Below are 19,257 nucleotides of genomic sequence, written 5' to 3' on the forward strand. Positions count from 1 at the left end.
CTGACATACTCCAGCCATCGAGAGCTTTCCATGGACGACAGCCACTTCTCCTCAGACTCCTCAAAGGGCTCTGCACACAAACAAACACAGTTAAATATCCCAGGCGCTTTCAGAATGCCTAAGAGCAGCAATAAAAGCCTAAGAACAACAAAGTGCCTTCATAAAAAAACAAATAGATCACAACATTAATTTGATTGATTTCAATTCCTCCAACTTACCGATGACACAGATCTGCCGCACTTTGACAAAGGCAGCCTGGATGTCCTGGATGTTGGGCAGGTTCTTGTCCAGGTCGGACTTGAGGACGTCACTGCGCTGTGGGTGGCTCTTTGTTATGGCACTACAGATCCTACCACAGCACAGAGCAGGAAAAGACTGTTGGAAATGGTCTTAACGGCACTGCTTATTTGACAAGCAGTTAATTTATTTATTTGGTACTGCGAGTCTGGACAGAATAGTTTGCCAATCTCACTTGTCAATTATGCCAAAATAGCAAATCACAGTGCTGACATGATAATCACACAATTTGAAAGGAAATTGAAAACAGATGGTTGTAGTGAACAATATGAAAACAACAAATAAAATGTTTTCATTAATATTCTATTCAGTCTTAATGTACCTCTGGTCCAGCTTCCTCTGCTGCAGTGGGTCACTGATGCTGGCCATGCGCACCAGGGCACTGCCGTTGGGGTGATTCCAGCACCACAACTAAGGGAAAAACACCACCTTGTCATGGTTCAGCAGTCACACACAAACAGCCTCCCTCGTTCTCTCACTTACACTCAAATGCAGTCACTCCTCTCAAAGCACTTAACAAATCGGCGTCATTAATGCTTGACAGAAACAGTCTGTCTAGGGAATTCTGTCTAAAACAGCGAGAAAGGCTTTTATTAAGCAAAAGCTGTTGTTTTTTGAGATGAGAGGCTGGCCACTCACAGGGATGCGGTGAGCAGTGAAAAAACACAAGTACTGCTTCAGGTCTTGATCCGCCAAGGACACTGGGACCACAAAGTACTCTGGGAGACTGGAGAGAGAAAGATAAGAGGGAAATATGCATTACATAGATGCTCCAAACAGCAAGAGGTTAACATTTGATGCCACTGAGTCAGGCGCCATATTAGCCACAGCAGATTCTGAATGGTTCACCACAATATGAAAATAAATAACTCAAAATCTGTGGCAGCAAGTGAAGCAATTACTACATTTCCATCTCAACAAAGATTCTATTACATAAAGTGTCAATGTAAGCCATTACCTAAGTGTGTTAGATAAAGTACTACAGTTCTGCCTGATGAGGATTAGGACACTAATGAGCTACGTTAATCATAATCCAAATCTGGTAATAATCCATGCTGTCATTTAGAAAATGAGCTCAGGCCTGCAGTAGCCCTCCCTCCTCACTCCCCTAAACTATGTGGGCCCCACCTGGGTGAGACGACGTAGCCCTCGTTGATGGAGCACACCCTCCACTCCGCTGCACCCGTTCTCTTGATCTCTCTGTCCCATTCAGAAGGCCGGTCAAACAGGGGCATCTGCAGTCCTCCTCCGGGATCTACTCCATTAACTCGCTCCCCTGAACATGTAGCAATGAGCGCTTGCTAATTAAAGACACACACACCTGCTTGCTGTGTTTCCTTCAACTCAAACATTGCAACAACTGTAAATATATGTTCTTTATTGAAGAGCCACATTTTATACAACCAATGCCCCGGTGTTCCAACAAAACTCAATTGATCACATTGTTCTGTTAACAGTGTATTCAGCATGTTTTCCTTTAGGTTCCTCACATGTCATGTACAGTGGGGATGCTATTGATAGCTAGAACAGTTTGGCAGACCACAGGGAATAAGGGTGTGTCAAAGCCTTTTCACTCAGAACCAGATGATTAAGCTTTACAATTGGCTCATTCATCCCCCTCCTCTCCCCTGTAACTATTCCCCAGGTCGTTGCTGCAAATGAGAACGTGTTCTCAGTCAACTTACCTGGTAAAATAACGGTAAAATAAATAAAAATAAATAAATAAAATAAGCAATGTACTGTATACCTACCCAATGATCCATAGTATTGCTTCCCTACGTACTCGAAGCCAAACAGCAGCTGGGGATCAGCGGGCTGGGAGTAGTGAGCGATGGCCAGGCAAACCTTAAAATCACAGGGTGGGGCAAACACATGACTTCAAAAGGAAGGAACTGAACAGGTCCAGGCAAATATACAGTACAGTGTCTTCGGAAAGTATTCAGACCCCTTGACTTTTTCCTTTTTTTTTTACGCTACAGCCTCAGCAATCTACACACAAACCTCAATGACAAAGCGAAAACAGGTTTCGATTTCTTTGCAAATTTATAAAAAATAAAAATAACAGAAATAGATTTATTTTTAATACATTTGTAAAGATTTCTAAAAACCTGTTTTTGCTTTGTCATTATGGGGTATTGTGTGTAGATTAATGAGGAGAAAAAAACGATTTAATCCATTTTAGAATAAGGCTGTAACGTAACAAAATGTAGAAAAAGTCAAGGGGTCTGAACACTTTCCGAATGCACTGTAGGGCCTAGTTATACGAGCCTGGAAGTTTTCCTTTGCTGCTTTTTGACTGTAACACCATTGTATACACCTTTATATTATACGAGGAAACTTGTTTCCATAGCTAGGGCTGGCAGTGAGGACTAGTGAAGAGCAGAATAAACAACCTCTGAAGAATCAAAACAATCAAACAAGTGAAATGCAAGTACAGGGACAAGGTGGAATCGCAATTCAACGGCTCAGACACGAGACTTATGTATTTGTATTTATTATGGATCCCCATTAGCTTCTGCTTTGGCAGCAGCTACTCTTCCTGGGGTCCAGCAAAATTAAGGCAGTTTATGCAATTTTAAAAAACATTACAATACATTCACAACACACTGTGTGCCCTCAGGCCCCTACTCCACCACATATCTACAGTACTAAATCAATGTATGTTTTCATGTGTGTGTATGCATGCGTCTGTGCCAATGTTTGTGTTGCTTCACAGTCCCCGCTGTTACATATGTTTTTTTTAATCTGTTTTTTTTAAATCAAATTTTACTGCTTGCATCAGTTACTTGATGTGGAATAGAGCTCCATGTTGTCATGGCTCTCTGTAGTACTGTGTGCCTTCCCATAGTCTGTTCTGGACTTAGGGACTGTGAAGAGACCTCTTGTGGCATGTCTTGTGGGGTATGCATGGGTGTCCAAGCTGTGTGCCAGTAGTTTAGACAGACAGCTTAGTGCATTCAACATGTCAATACCTCTCATAAATAAAAGTAGTGATGAAGTCAATCTCTCCTCCACTTTGAGCCAGGAGAGATTGACATGCATATTAGCTCTCTGTCACTGTGTACATCCAAGGTCCAGCCGTGCTGCCCTGTTCTGAGCCAATTGCAATTTTCCTGTCCTTTTTTCTGGCACCTGACCACACAACTCAAGGTGTGACAACTAGGGCCTGTAGGACCTGCCTTGTTGATAGTGTTAAGGCAGAGCATCGCTTTATTTTGGACAGACTTCTCCCCATCTTAGCTACTACTGCATCAATATGTTTTGACCATGATAGTTTACAATCTAGGGTTACTCCAAGCAGTTTAGTCATCTCAACTTGCTCAATTTCCACATTATTCATTACAAGATTTAGTTGAGGTTTAGGGTTTAGTGAGTGTTTTGTTTCAAATACAATGCTTTTAGGCTAACTTATTCCTTTCCACCCACTCAAACTAACTGCAGCTCTTTGTTAAGTGTTGCAGTCATTTCAGGCGCTGTAGTAGCTGATGTGTACAGTGTTGAGACATCCTCATACATAGACACTCTGGCTTTACTCAAAGTCAGTGGCATGTCATTAGTAAAAGTTGAAAAAAGCAAGGGGCATAAAAAGCAGGGGAATTCCTGATTCTAACTGGATTATGTTTGAGAGGCTTCCATTAAAGAACACCCTCTGTGTTCTGTTAGACAAGTAACTCTTTATCCACATTATAGCAGGGGGTGTAAAGCCATAACACATACGTTTCTCCAGCAGCAGACTATGATCGATAATGTCAAAAGCTGCACTAACAAGACAGCCCCCCCAATCATTTTGTCATCAGTTTCTCTCACCCAGTCATCAGTCAGTTGTGTAAGTGCTGTGCTCCTTCCCTATAAGCGTGCTGAAATTCCATTGTCAATTTGTTTACTGTGAAATAGCATTGTATCTGGTCAAACACAATTTTTTGCAGAAGTTGACTAAGGGTTGGTAACAGGCTGATTGGTCTTCTATTTGAGCCAGTAAAGGGGGCTTTACTATTCTTGGGTAGCGGAATGACTTTAGCTTCCCTCCAGGCGTGAGGGCACACATTTTCTAGTAAGCTTAAATTGAAGATGTGGCAAATAGGAGTGGCAATATTTTCTGCTATTATCCTCAGTAATTGTCCATCCAGATTGTCAGACCCCGGTGGCTAGTCATTGTTGATAGACAATTTTTTCACCTCTTCCACACTGACTTTACAGAATTCAAAAAGTACAATTCTTGTCTTTCATAATTTGGTCTGATATACTTGGATGTGTAGTGTCAGCGTTTGTTCCTGGCATGTCATCCCTAAGTTTGCTTATCTTGCCAATGAAAAAGTCATTAAAGTAGTTGGCAATATCAGTGGGCTTTGTGATTAATGAGCCATTTGATTCAATGAATGTGGCAGTCTACAGGAAATCACGGACACCGAGGTCACACTTCCAGACAAACTAAAACACCTTCTGTGCCCGGTTTGAGGATAACAGTGCCACCATCGTGGCCTGCTAACAAAGACTGCGCCCCCCCTCCCTCTTCTCTGTGGACGATGTGAGTAAAACATTTAAACGTGTAACCCTCGCAAGGCTGCTGGCCCAGACGACATCACTAGCCGTGTCCTCAGAGCATGCGCAGACCAGCTGGCTGGTGTGTTTACGGACATATTCAATCACTCCCTATCCCAGTCTGTTGTCCCCACATGCTTCAAGATGGCTACCATTGTTCCTGTACCCAAGAAGGCAAAGATAACTGAACTAAATGACTACCTCCACGTAGCACTCACCTCTCTCATCATGAAGTGCTTTGAGAGACTAGTCAAGGATCATATCATCTCCACCTTACCTGTCACCCTAGACCCACTTCAGTTTGCATATCGCCCCAACAGGTCCACAGACGACACAATCGCCATCACACTGCCCTATCCCATCTGGACAAAAGGAATACCTATGTAAGAATGCTGTTCATTGACTACAGCTCTGCATTCAACACCATAATACCCTCCAAACTCATCATCAAGCTGGAGGCCCTGGGTCTCAACCCCGCCCTGTACAATTGGGTCCATGACTGACGGGCCGCCACCAGGTGGTGAAGGTAGGAAACATCTCCACTTCGCTGACCCTCAACACTGGGGCCGCACATGCTCAACCCCCTCCTGTACTCCCTGTTCACACATGACTGCGTGGCGATGCACACCTCCAACTCAATCATCAAGTTTGCAGACAACAGAAGTAGGCTTGATTACCAACAACGACGAGACAACCTACAGGGAGGTGGTGAGGGCACTCGGAGTGTGGTGTCAGGAAAACAACCTCTCACTCAATGTAAACAAAACAAACGAGATGATCGTGGACATCAGGAAACAGCAGAGGGAGCACCCCCCTATCCACATCGAAGTGACAGCAGTGGAGAAGGTGGAACGTTTTAGGTTTCTCTGCATACACATCACGGACAAACTGAAATGGTCTACCCGCGCAGACAGTGTGGTGAAGGCGCAATAGCGCCTTTAAAATTGTTAAACATTTTGGATAGGCTTCCACAAGCTTCCCACAATAAGTTGGGTGAATTTTGGCCCATTCCTCCTGACAGAGCTGGTGTAACTGAGTCAGGTTTGTCGGCCTCCTTGCTTGAACATGCTTTACCAGTTCTGGCCACAAATTTTCTGTAGAATTGAGGTCAGGGCTTTGTGATGGCCACTCCAATACATTGACTTCATTGACCTTAAGCATACTTCCAAAGTTGTGGCAAAATGGCTTAGAGTCATTGTACATTTGGAAGACCCATTTGCAACCAAGCTTTAACTTCCTGACATTTCTCCAAAAAGTAAGATCTTTGTCCCCATGTGCAGTTGCAAACCGTAGTCTGGCTTTTTTTATGGCGGTTTTGGAGCAGTGGTTTCTTCCTTGCTGAGCAGCCTTTCAGGTTATGTCGATATAGGACTCGTTTTTACTGTGGATATAGATACTTTTGTACCCGTTTCCTCCAGCATCTTCACAAGGTCCTTTGCTGTTGTTCTGGGTTGTTCTTGGAGACAGAACGCGTCTCCTTCCTGAGCGGTATGACGGCTGCGTGGTCCCATGGTGTTTATACTTGCATACTATTGTTTGTACAGATGAACGTGGTACCTTCAGGCATTTGGAAATTGCTCCCAAGGATGAACCAGACTTGTGGTCTCCAATGTTTTTCTGAGGTCCTGGCTGATTTCTTTTGATTTTCCCATGATGTCAAGCAAAGAGGCACTGAGTTTGAAGGTAGGCCTTGAAATACATCCACAGGTACACCTCCAATTGACTCAAATAATGTCAATTAGCCTATCAGAAGCTTCTAAAGCCATGACATCCTTTTCTGGAATTTTCCAAGCTGTTTAAAAGCACAGTCAACTTAGTACATGTAAACTTCTGACCCACTGGAATTGTGATACAGTGAATTATAAGTGAAATTATCTGTCTGTAAACAATTGTTGGAAAAATTACATGTGTCATGCACAAAGTACATGTCCTAACCGACTTGCCAAAACTATAGTTTGTTAACAAGAAATTTGTGGAGTGGTTGAAAAACTAGTTTTAATGACTCCAACCTAAGTGTATGTATCTTTCTTTCTCTCTCTCTCTCGGAGGACCTGAGCCCTAGGACCATGCCTCAGGACTACCTGGCATGATGACTCCTTGTTGTCCCCAGTCCACCTGGCCGTGCTGCTGCTCCAGTTTCAACTGTTCTGCCTGCGGCTATGGAACCCTGACCTGTTCACTGTGATTACTATTATTTGACCATGCTGGTCATTTATGAACATCTTGGCCATGTTCTGTTATAATCTCCACCGGCACAGCCAGAAGAGGACTGGCCACCCCTCATAGCCTGGTTCCTCTCTAGGTTTAAGCCTTTCTAGGGAGTTTTTCCTAGCCACCGTGCTTCTACACCTGCATTGCTTGCTGTTTGGGGTTTTAGGCTGGATTTCTGTACAGCTCTTTGATATATCAGCTGATGTAAGAAGGGCTATATAAATACATTTGATTTGAAATAAATTTGATGTAAACTTTCAACTTCAACTGTAGATGGAAACAGATAAGTCTGAGACTTCTGGGTAAAACACTGGGGTAAATCCTGTATGGAAATGCACCACTTGTCAGGGAGTCTGGAAAAAACTCCTGGCCCCAACACCACAATCTAAGGGAGATGGTCTGCTAGAATCTTTGAGATGTGACACCAGATTATTCTGTATTGTGAATGGAGACAGGTGTCGGTGACTCCATAGGATGTGCTGTCCCTTTTCAATGAGTTGTGTCTTTGAAATGCACTTTGAGGCACGTTCTGGCTGCCTCGGAGTCTGCTGACCACGGCCAGTGTTTTTTCTGTTCACCTTTTACAGGAGTTGTTTTTATTCATTTGGAGGAGATGCTTTTATTGGCTAAAGACTCAGGAACGTGCATGGAAACTTTCAATAACACTTCAAGCTGTGCCTTCGCTTCAAGGGGCCTCTACCGTTACTACAAGATTCCACCATTTAAACAGCTGAAGGTATTATTTAGCCCAGACATTCTCAACAGCTGAGGCACCACGTCATGTTTTCTGCACCTTGAAGGGTAGATAGTACTCTCACACAGGAATACTATGAAGAGTAAAATAGATTGTCAACCTTGAATTTGACCATAAATATACAAGTAATTTCACCACATGATGCATTTCATTTTAAGTGAGTGACGAAGACATAAAATGTATGTCTCACTATTTCTAATGAAAGGCAAACGTTGAAAAGCAAGGGAAAACATTTGAAAGACTTCAACCATACTCATGTATTTGTAAGTGTGCCTTGGGACTATCTGGGTAGCTAAGTTGCTCAAAGAATTCAGACTTAAGCGTGGCAGCCAGGATCTCATTTAAGTGAAACCTAGGAACGCAAACCTTAGCAGAACGCCTATTACTATTGGGATAGAGGGCTGAGTCTGGCGTTTGGAGCTTTCCATCAGGCAGCGGCATAGAATTACATAATGCTGTCCATTCATTGGAGGAGCTGCAACCAAAACACAGGACGCAAGGAAGGAACTTTTGTGTTCATGTATGTGTGTGTGCGCGCACAAGCGTCTCCGTGTGTATTTGAGAGAGACTGCTCCCAACTCTGTAATTTCCTTCGGTATAATAAGCTATTATAGAATGGCTTCATTCCATATGTCACAAAGAAAAACAAGGACCGAGCCCTGGTTTAGCTCCCCACAGTAATTACACTGTGTCCCCATATAGAAATAGGCACAGGGAGTGCAGTAAATCCCACTCCGTACCATTCCAATACTTACAGCGGAAACACCCATTCATAAAAAACACCATGTGTAATCAGAAACAACCAGGAGTTAGCATTGGACTTTAAAACAGCAGTCATAACAGTGCCCAAGACACAACAAATCAAATTGTCATGGGTTCCCCTCCCTGGAAGGTAGAGTAGCCAGGTAATGTTGATAGTTACTTCTTAGTTCAATATCTTTCAGGTGTGTGTTGAGGCGCTTCAAGCGCTAGCTCCCCCTTTCTCTGACAAACTGCTCCCATGTGGCATGCACCATGCGCTCTGGCTGGAGATCTAAGGTCACGTGTGTACATAGAAGCAGGGTGTCAGGAAGATATGAGGTCTGCGGTCTCCCTGCCACGGCCATGCAGAGGTCTCAGGGCTGCTGCTAAGAACTCTTGGAGGCCTTACTCCACATAACACAGAATTGACTTTTGGACCAGAACCCGGGGTGCAACAGCATCTGTGTTTGCAGAGTGATCAGAAACTAGAGGGCTGAATGGATGTTTTGTTCCCTGGTTGTTTTTTGTGGTGACTTTAAAAACGCCTCTATCCAGGCTTCACATGTTCCAAGGGGCTTGCAGGTTATACACAGGGTGGCTCCTTCTCCCTCCTACCCGGCTCCCTTCTCCCTGCACACAGCCTCACATTGTCCAGCATGAGCTCAACAGGCCCACAGGGCTCAGTAACTCCAGATGAATGCTCTTACCAGGCCTGTTAGTTTGTTGGCTTTGCTGTCAGAAATTAGGGAAGTCGTTGTTTCACACCAAACAAAAACAAGCAGTGAGTAAAACAAACCAGTGAGTAAAACAAACCAACACACCTCTCCCACAACGCTTCACATGCGGGTCCTGGGGCCCTTTGAGCAGTGCTTTGGTTCCACTCTAAAGACATGATACATCTGTGACTATAATCCACCACTCGCTCAGAGAGATGAGTCAATGTGGAATGTTCATTTGACACTCCTTATTACATAGGTTGCCTAGCAACAACAGCTGTTGCGCAGCACTCCGTGACATGTGTATCAAGTCATCCTGTACACATCTAAGCATAATCTCATTGACTTCCTTTTCTTACTTGGAAAAAATAAAAAAAAGGAAAGTACCATAAAAAGGCAATACAAATGTAAAGCAATACATGCGGATAATAACAACATGCTGACAATGCCACCCTGACTCCTCCTGAGTCAGGCTGAGCTAATTCTGGCCAATCTCAGGCTCTCAGCCAGCCAGATGGAAGGGAGGATGAAAGAAACACAGACCAGGGAGACAGACTCTAATCCCCTCATCAGAGAGCAACTCAACAGGGTGGAGAGAAGAGGGGTGGAGAGAAGTGGAGAGGAGAAAGGAGAAGTGGGGTAGAGAAGGGAGAAGAGGGGTGGGGAGGGGAGGAAAGACAGAGGAGGATACAGGGCAGCCTACATGGCCCCAGAAGGCTCCAAGGAGACGCTCTCCAAAAGCCACCTCAGAGTGTTTGTCAATGGTGTTACCATACACATACAGCCGTTTGGTTTTCTGGGAGAGGACATGCTACATGGCATTTTTACTCATCCAAAATAAAGGATTATCTAGTGTCATTGCCAGCATGTTTGCTCTCATACTCACATAATGGGATTGAACTCTGATAATCATGTAGACTAACAAGAGATAATTTTTTTAAATATATATATTTTTTAGGAACAGCTATACTGACAGCAGAGGCATTCCATTCCACAGTGAATTACCAGTGAAATCCTCTTAGAAACTAATCCACTGTAGTGGTGAGGCAGAGTTGAGTTGGAGGATTACCATGCTAGATGGCTGGTATCTAGCCTCAGGTTCAATTCAAGAGTCAACACCATGTCAATTTATATAGTGTTCATACATCAACAGTGTCCATTTTGTTCAGAAAGCTTATATCACAAACCTTCTTGGCGCTCTGGGGCCCAGCCTCGTCAAAGCGGAACCTGATGATTCGGAAATCCTTGCAGTAAAGGATGAGCTCGGTGGGATTAAACTTCAGCTTTTGGTTGGAACACAGAACCTTCTGCTTCCCCTTAGCATCGTTCACTGAGAGGAACAAACATAAAACAAAGACCAGGGGCGAGACAGTGCTTATTAGGGCTAATGGATAGTCAAATAGTAACAGTAGTAGCCTGGTACCAGGTCTGTAGGACTAATGTTTTTTTTAGAAGACTTGGGCTAAAGCACATACAGTAAAGATCTGGGACAACGCTAGTATAGGTGTGGGGTAATGTACATGTGGGAAGTGGGAAGCTGAGTGACCAAAGATTCCACAGAAAAACTGATTATCTATGTCACCACAGAGCTTCAGAGAAATTCAACCAAGTAGGAACTGAAATTGATCCACCAGACCTCAGCTGTCTAAAAACAAATGAGGAACCTCATTCTTCATGTTCGGATGACCCTTTATGGGATAATACTCTAAATATAATACAGAATAATATTTTTCAGAGGTTCCTCGAGTATTACATATGGTAAAACATCTTCCACAAGACTCAACTGTTTATTTCACCCCCTAAAATATACTGAACAAAGTTATAAAACACAACATGTAGAGTGTTGGTCCCATTTTTCATGAGATTAAATAAAAGAGCCTAGAGATTTTTCATACGCACAAAAAACTTATTTCTCAAATTTTGTACACAAATTTGTTTACATCTCTGTTAGTGAGTATTTCTCCTTTGCCAAGATAATCCATCCACTTTATAGGTGTGGCATATTAAGAAGCTGATTAAACAGCATGATCAATACACAGGTGCAACTTGTGCTGGGGACAATAAAAGAACACTAAAATGTGCAGTTGTCACAACACCACAGATGTTTCAAGTTGACAGTGTGTGCAATTGGCATACTGACTATAGTAATGTTGTCGTGGAAAATTACTAAATTAGACATACTATGCTGTTTTTACTTAGATAATTGTCCATTGTTATATGCTAGTGGGTTTTTTCCCTGATGCAGGCTTGTTGTCTTTTGGGACTTAGTTATAAGTCTGGGCATGCAGATAAGAGCTGGGTGTGACTGCAGTATGTGGCATCCCGTTTGTACTATCTGTAGGAACTCCTCTGTATGGAAACATGCAGGAAGGAACAGACAATAGTGGCAACGTCAGCTATCTTAATCTACAGAGACAAACTAAACGCCTTTTATACACCATGTTCCTCACCCCTGATTGCACACATCTGCTAACTGCCACATAGACAATGAGGTTGGACTTTCCTATAAAAGCTGAGAGCCAACTCGGTTTGTAGAGCTTTCAACTCTGACTATTCTTAGTGATGGTTGATTGTTTCATTTTTGCAAATCTAAGAATAAAATTGTTGTTTGAAAGAATCTGCAGTCTCTCTTCCTATAGAATTTATCTGACAATTTGGCGACAAGGATGGGATGGCTAACTCCGCTTGCTGATTGCTCCCGAGGAGACCGAGGTTGCGTTAGACATGGCAGGGAGCCCCACACTCCGACTAAGCGGAGCAGAAAAGGGACACTCTCGGACCGGCAGGGAGCGTGAGTGGATTTGCCATTCCAAACAGACAAAATAAATTAAGGGTGAGACTGATTTTCTTAAACGCAACCTCCGATAGGGGAAAGTTCTGGGAACTTATAAAAACCTGTTCTAAGAACTTTTAGAAAATCCTGTTCTCTGAATAGGTCACGTGTTGGATGCCAGGACAGAGTCCTGATGAAAGCGATTCCAGAATAAGATCCTGAGGTACTATAGCGATACCAGGACAAAGTCATGAAGAAATATGCCATGGGTTACGATCGTAAGATATAAATGCATGAGCTATGTCATTCCAGGACAGGGACCGGAGGTAGATTTTTATATATATATATATATATATATATATATATATATATTTTTAAAAAAGTCATACCAGCTATAACTTTAAACCTTACACTGAAATTTGCATAGGAGAAACTACCATGTTGCTACAAAATTTAAAATTACATAGTAATTAAAAAATATTTTGATGGAGAAGAAATAACTCATTTTAAAATTATATCAAAGGAAGACATTCCTAACCAAATACTGTTTGTTTTGTGTGTATGTTTCCTGAGTGTGTGTATTGACGAGAGATTTATATGATGGACCCTAATTTTGGTAATATGTGTTGTCAACAGCAGTTATATTTGAAGCGTGACACTGGTATAAGACATTAGGTCTTCCATATTCTCCAGTAGAACATTGGCAGACGCTTCAGTATTAGTTCTAATACAAAGGAATCAAGTGCCGTGACCAACTGAAAGGCACAAATACCAGAACTTCTCTCCTGGGAAGTGGGTAACACTATCTTGGATTTTGTTTTGGCATATATTAAAACCCGTGAGTGAGAAAATCTAAACTCTTGACACCATTGAGAGAGGCGCAGAAATAACAATCATAGAAAAGGTCAACTATAGCAAAGCAATAGAGGCACTAACAGAAGCGCAAGAGCATTCTACCAATTCGGCTCGAATATGGGGAAAAAATCTAAATCATGGATAAAACTGGGTAGCATTTCCCTGCTGACAGCAAAATTCCAATCTAATAAAGAATTCAGAGATGCTATTGTGAACTGGCACAATTTTATTTGATTTATTTAACTAGGCAAGTCAGTTAAGAACAAATTCTTATGTATAATGACAGCCTAGCATTAAAGCAGTATGTACTGGTATGTTAGCTAGTGGGTTAACTGCCTTGCTCAGGGGCAGAATGCCAGATTTTTACCATGTCAGGATTCGATCTAGCAACCTTTCGGTTACTGGCCTAACACTAATCCCTAGGCTACCTGCCACCCCTAAACTGGCTAACAATGACATGAAAGAAAAATCACAAGCTCAATACATCCGCGGTTCACTAATCAAGATTAGTATATTTACTCAGCATAACCACACTATGTGTATTAAATTGAGTATGTAGTATGCTTATTGGTCTCAAGATACAAATTCATTAATTTAATTAATTATGACAAATGTTAAGAAAATGTTGAGCAATGTTATAAAGTAATGACTTCAAATAAGTTACATTATGTTGGCTGACAATTTGTTAGTTTTGCTATCCTTATGAACCGCACAACATTACAGCAGTATGTACCGGTATGTTAGCTAGTTAACGTTACCTAACGTTAATTGGCAACGTATACGTCGGACTTGTCAGGCAGTATATTAACTATAATCTAACTAACTATCCAACGTTTATTAACTTGATTATTCACGTCATTCTTAGCTAAATGGTATAGTTGTTGTACGTTCTCAATGGACATTTAATTCTGGCTATTGTTGCCAGCAGCACAGTTACAGTCACCAACACTTTGAATAACCAGCTCTGCTAGGGTGAGTAAAATGGTTAGAGTGAGGTGTTCTCTTATTTGTGTCTGGAAGTAGCTAACAAGCTAGCCAACTTTAGCCAGTTAGCTTGGGTGCTTGACTACGGTTGTGAGGTCAGAACGCTCAGATCAACCCTGCTCCTAGTCGAGAGCGCTCTGAACAGTCTGAATCCAAACACCTGAAGTTGTAAAATAACAAAACTAGTAATTTGCTATGCTAACAAGCTAGCAAGAGGCTGCATAGCAACAGCATCAACTTCCGGTAGACATGTGAAGCTCAACTGAAAGGTTACGGTTTGTTTACAATGTACTAAAATGAACTAATAGCATGAAGTATATAAAAATCAAGTATGTAGTATACAGTATATTATTACGGGTATTTGAACACAGCTTGGGTATGTGAGTATATTGATCAAATATTGATCAAATTGTTGGGCGACGCACAATTGGCCTAGCGTCGTCCGGGTCAGGGAGGGTTTGGCCGGCAGAGATATTCTTGTCTCATCGCGCACTAGCGATTCCTGTGGCGGGCCGGGCGCAGTGCACGCTGACCAGGTCGCTAGGTGTACGATGTTTCCTCCGACACATTGGTGCGGCTGGCTTCCGGGTTGGATGCGCGCTGTGTTAAGCAGCAGTGCGGCTTGGTTGGGTTGTGTTTGAGGACGCATGGCTCTCGACCTTCGCCTCTCCCGAGTCCGTGCGGGAGTTGTAGCGATGAGACAAGACAGTAACGACTAACAATTGGATACCACGAAATTGGGGAGAAAAAGAAATAAAACATTTTTTATTTTATTTTTTTTATAAATGTGTACATATTTTTTGATGGCAGGTTTGAAACCTGTTATCAAACGGATATTGCGGGTGTAGCGGAAAAAAATCTCGAAGCGTAGTGTGTGGGGCCGTTGGTCATTGGAAAAGCGAGTGTAGAGGCAATAGAGCTTGAAATTGGCAAAAATTACACAAGAAAAGTATTATATTTAGTGGGGTAACGGGAAGAATCGAAAGCTGATTTTGGGGTTGGATAATCCTTGCAAGAAAAAAAAAAACTGTGGCTATTAGGTAACATATTAAATTTGGCAGTATGTATGGACGAGAGCACGAATGATGTTTACAAATAGTCCAACTTTGTATCACGCTGCATTTAAACAATCCCTAAAGGGTGTAAATTTGAGGGTTCTGTGTTGATACAGTATGTAGATTTGTTATTGGCATAAAACGATGAAGAAAATCAATGTCCACCAGCGTTGTTGCCAGAGAATTGAACGTTAATTTCTCTACCATTCTCTGACAATGTCCACCAATGTCGTTTAGAGAATAATGCAGTATGTCCAACCACACAAAATAAATCACGTGTAACCACGCCAGCCCCTCCACATTCAGCTTCTTCACCTGCGGGATTGTCTAAGGCCAGCCACCCGAACAGCTGATGAAACTGAGGAGCTTTTCTGTCTGTAATAAAGCCTTTTTGTGGGGAAAAACTCATTCTGATTGACTGGGCCAGTGGGTGTACCTGGCTCCCAAATGGGTGGGCCTATGCCCTCCCACGCCCACCCGTGGCTGCGCCCCTGCCCAGTTGTGAAATCCAGTGGTGTAAAGTACTTAAGTAAAAATACTACTTTTTTTGGGGTATCTGTACTTTACTACTTATATTTTTGACAACTTTTACTTCACTACATTACTAAACAATAGTACAGGAAAATGGTCTAATTCACACGCTTATCGAGACAACATCCCTGGTCATCCCTACTGCCACTGATCTGGAGGACTCACTAAACACATGCTTTATTTGTAAATGATGTCTAAGGGTTGGAGCTTGCTCCTGGCTATCCATAAATAAATAAACAAGAAGGTGGTGCTGTCTGGTTTGCTTAATATAAGGAATTACATTTACTTTTGATACTTAAGGATATTGAAAACCAAATACGTTTAGACTTTTACTAAAGTAGGATTTTACTGGGTGACTCTTTTACTCTTTTACTCAAATTACTATTGAGTAATTTTCTATTAAGGTATCTTTACTTTTTTCTCAAGTACGACAATTGGGCCTAATGAATTTATTTCAATTCATTGATTTCCTTATATGAACTGTAATTGTTGCCTGTTGCTTTTATATTTTTGTTCAGTATTTAATGATCTTACAACGAGAAGGGGATGATATGCATGTTTCCATGGCACACCAGGAATCTAGTCTTGGCCTGTGTACCACCACCTGCACACACTTTCACAACCTTACAAGACAAGGATAAGACCTATGCCTCGTCTCTGGTTTGTGGTGGGTGGAGCATTGGGTCAGTGTTTTTGCCAAGCCAAGGCTCTCATAAAGGACCTTTGTTGAGGGCGTACTGAGTAGAAAACATTGCTTCATGCTCTATCAGCTCAGCACAAGAGCCCCACGCTCCCAGCCATGTCAGCAGAGAGTGAGGCTATGAGTTACACAAACAAGAAAAATCAGCCCGGTAGAGGACAGTCAAATAAAACCTAAACACAGACTGAGGTCAGCCAGATGGGACGTGATTGGATCTGAGAGATCCGACCGGTCCCTCAGCCATCAGAAAAAACATTCAAGGGGATCTCAAAGGAGAGCACAACCTGCCCATTGTGCATTCATAATTTAACAGCTGGGTGTAGATGAAGCATTACAGCTGTAGCCGTCCAAGTGTGGGGTGTCTGACAAAATCCACTATATTGGTCATAAAGACAGAATCGTGGGGGGCAATGTGTTTCATAGGTAATTTATTTTACACAGGCTATAAAAAAATACAAATAAACATCACCTGTCAGGAACCTAAACTGCTCTTTATTTCTGGACTAAAGGGACTGCCAGTGTCATATGAGTAGGCTACTTTCCACTGAGAGTTATATTTTGGTGGAGATTTCTGTTTGAGTTTGTTTGCCATCTCGTCACCATGGTTAGCATAATAACACATGGTCTTACCTGTCACCACCTGCTCAACACACGCCAGGGGAACATCGTGCTCTCCAAGCAGACGGTTGGCAACCTGGAACCTCTGAGAGAACAACACAGAGATCAACATGGTGAGGAGTGGAGGTACCTGGGGGGAAAAAGCACACAATAGTTCCAGGGAGACCAGAGGTTTTAACTGGAGCAGAGTGGGACTGCACCACATGTTATCAACAGCTGAGAGGAGAACATTTGAACCATCTGGAATTGCTCTGCCAGGAACACTGATGATGATGATGCTGTTGTTTTTGTATTTCAGTGAAATGTAATGATTAACATGGAATCAGCTGATGAATGGAGATCATTGACAACTTGAGCAAATCTGTGAATCTAAAAGTTACCCCATTTGCACTGAAAGGCAAATCCACAACTTTGCAATCAATGACAATCAAGGCTAAATTTCCAAGAGTAGTGCAATCCTTCCATGATTCCTATAAACTATTGTTTCTCAAGTAAACAGATCTGGGATTACTCACTTAAGTTGTTTAAGAGGTGAAGGCATCAAAATAAGCTTAACATAAAACAGGTGTTCTAAAAGCACAGGGTGGGAAGTCACATAAAACATCTGACACTGGAAGAAAGACGGCAGTGTCCTAGAAACCTTTTTGTTGATGGGTATTTTACAACAGACAACAGGCCTATCCCACATGTTGCTTATCGTGTGACAAGCTTGACCACACTTTCTCCAATAAACTCAGGTGTGATCATGTAGGGTCAGTCTCCCGGGACACAGATTAAGACTAGTCGTGGACTAGAAATACATTTGAATGGAAATGGTCTCGGATTAATCCGTGTCTGGGTAACCAGCCCATAGAGCTACGGTCATTTTTGGGAGAGGCACACAGAGTGCACCACAGGAGGTTGGTGGCACCATAATTAGGGAGGACGGGCTCGTGGTAATGGCTGGAGCGGATTCAGTGGAATGGTACCAAATACATCAAACACACGGTTTCCATGTGATGCCATTCCATTCGCGCTGTTCCAGTTATTATTATGAGCCATCCTCCCCTCAGCAGCCTTCACTGGAGTGCACTCACATTGAAAACAGACCTGCATGGGGAGGGCATCATGGGTGATGAAGGAAACCTTGAAGTTGGTGCATATCAGCTTCCCCCACAGGTCACCATGGCTGCTATCTGCTCCGATGCACTTCCTCACAAAGCTCACTTCGTTCACCACAATCTCCCCTGAGGATGACAAACAGGAAGTAACATGAACTATGACATTTAGGTTTCAAAGAAAAGAGGTAGAAAACATAGGCCTAAAAGGGACATAAATAGAAGGTGAGTGTTAACCACACAGTTATTTTAAGTCTTATAGCGATGAAACAAAACAGGGACAGATGGCTGAGTAATATGACATGAATGAAGCTTGGGAAAATGTGCTATGGAAGTGGAATGATCACGTACTAAACTGTCTATCTCCTAGTCTCATTCAGGCTTCTGCCATCCAGCCAGAGGCATCCTGTTACGCTGCTGGAGAGTGATCTGTGCATTTCTCCTCTCAGGCCCTCGAATTGGCTCTAATGATCCCACATTCCAGTCTGAGGCATTGGGTCAGGGTGATGGAAATACCTGTCAAAGAATAGCTAGAACGCATCATGACAGAGGAGGTCAACACAACACTCTCTGTTACCTAACTTATAGGCCTAGTAGCCCGTTGTGACCTCTACTCTTTAACCCCTCTTTGGTTCCAGTAGCATCTCAGGACACACCACAAAAACCCACAGCCTGACAACCTGGTGTCTGAACTCAAGAGGATTACCTCCATTTACAGGACTTCTCTCCTCCTCACAAACAGATGTTTTTAATTACCTCCATAGCCCAGATGCACACGGCTCCAAGAGGTATTTCTTTTTCAATATAAAAAAGAGCTCATGATGAGTCACATACACTGCTGACTGTTTCTACTCCAGGATCCTTCTCGCTCTCTGGCCATTCAGTGGGAGTTCAGACTCAGCCCATGCACTACAGGCTTGCCAGGGAAACCCCATGAGCCAGAGAATGGGGATCAGGTAGGCCTAGCTGTCCTCCTCCTGGGAAAATGATCTGCCATTAGGAGAACTGAGAACCCAGCATATGGATCGAGGTCCTCCTCTCAAGTTTTACATCCAGATCAAAACCCCTCTTCATCAAAGACCGGTGTACCCAGTCCTAAACTAGGCCGTAACTTTCTACACTAAACCATGAATGTTGATTTTATTGATGTTGCCGTTTCCTGTGTCACTGAACCTAAGAGGTCTGACGGTAATGAGCTCACAAAATCGCAGGCAACTTTGATGGACATGAATGTTTATGACAAACCGTTGTCTCTCTCAAACATTTGAAATCTAAACAATGACCAGTTCAATGAATGCAGCTGCTACCTTTGCATAGTGCAAAATTCCTGGCATTTCATGATAGATTAAGCATGAATTTACCAATGTATGAAGTGAAGACCTAAAG

At 42.6% G+C, this 19,257-nt stretch overlaps 1 protein-coding gene across 2 annotated transcripts in view; it reads right to left on the reverse strand.

Annotated features, from left to right (window-relative positions):
• LOC139562751 (myotubularin-related protein 10-like) overlaps positions 1-19,257 on the reverse strand; it is a 29,126-nt gene that overhangs the window by 4,112 nt on the left and 5,757 nt on the right. Inside the window, exons 3-11 of one of the 2 annotated variants that reach the window (XM_071380740.1) lie at positions 17,864-18,000; positions 16,787-16,859; positions 10,446-10,588; positions 2,049-2,142; positions 1,426-1,573; positions 937-1,024; positions 620-708; positions 219-349; positions 1-70 (exon numbers count right to left, since the gene is read on the reverse strand). In XM_071380740.1, the coding sequence (XP_071236841.1) occupies positions 1-70; positions 219-349; positions 620-708; positions 937-1,024; positions 1,426-1,573; positions 2,049-2,142; positions 10,446-10,588; positions 16,787-16,859; positions 17,864-18,000 (973 nt within the window). Of the gene's footprint in view, positions 71-218; positions 350-619; positions 709-936; positions 1,025-1,425; positions 1,574-2,048; positions 2,143-10,445; positions 10,589-16,786; positions 16,860-17,850; positions 18,001-19,257 lie in introns of both variants that reach the window. The other variant, XM_071380741.1, reaches the window with a different exon arrangement.

This window comes from Salvelinus alpinus, chromosome 33, assembly GCF_045679555.1.
Source record: "Salvelinus alpinus chromosome 33, SLU_Salpinus.1, whole genome shotgun sequence".
Classification (NCBI taxonomy): domain Eukaryota; kingdom Metazoa; phylum Chordata; class Actinopteri; order Salmoniformes; family Salmonidae; genus Salvelinus; species Salvelinus alpinus.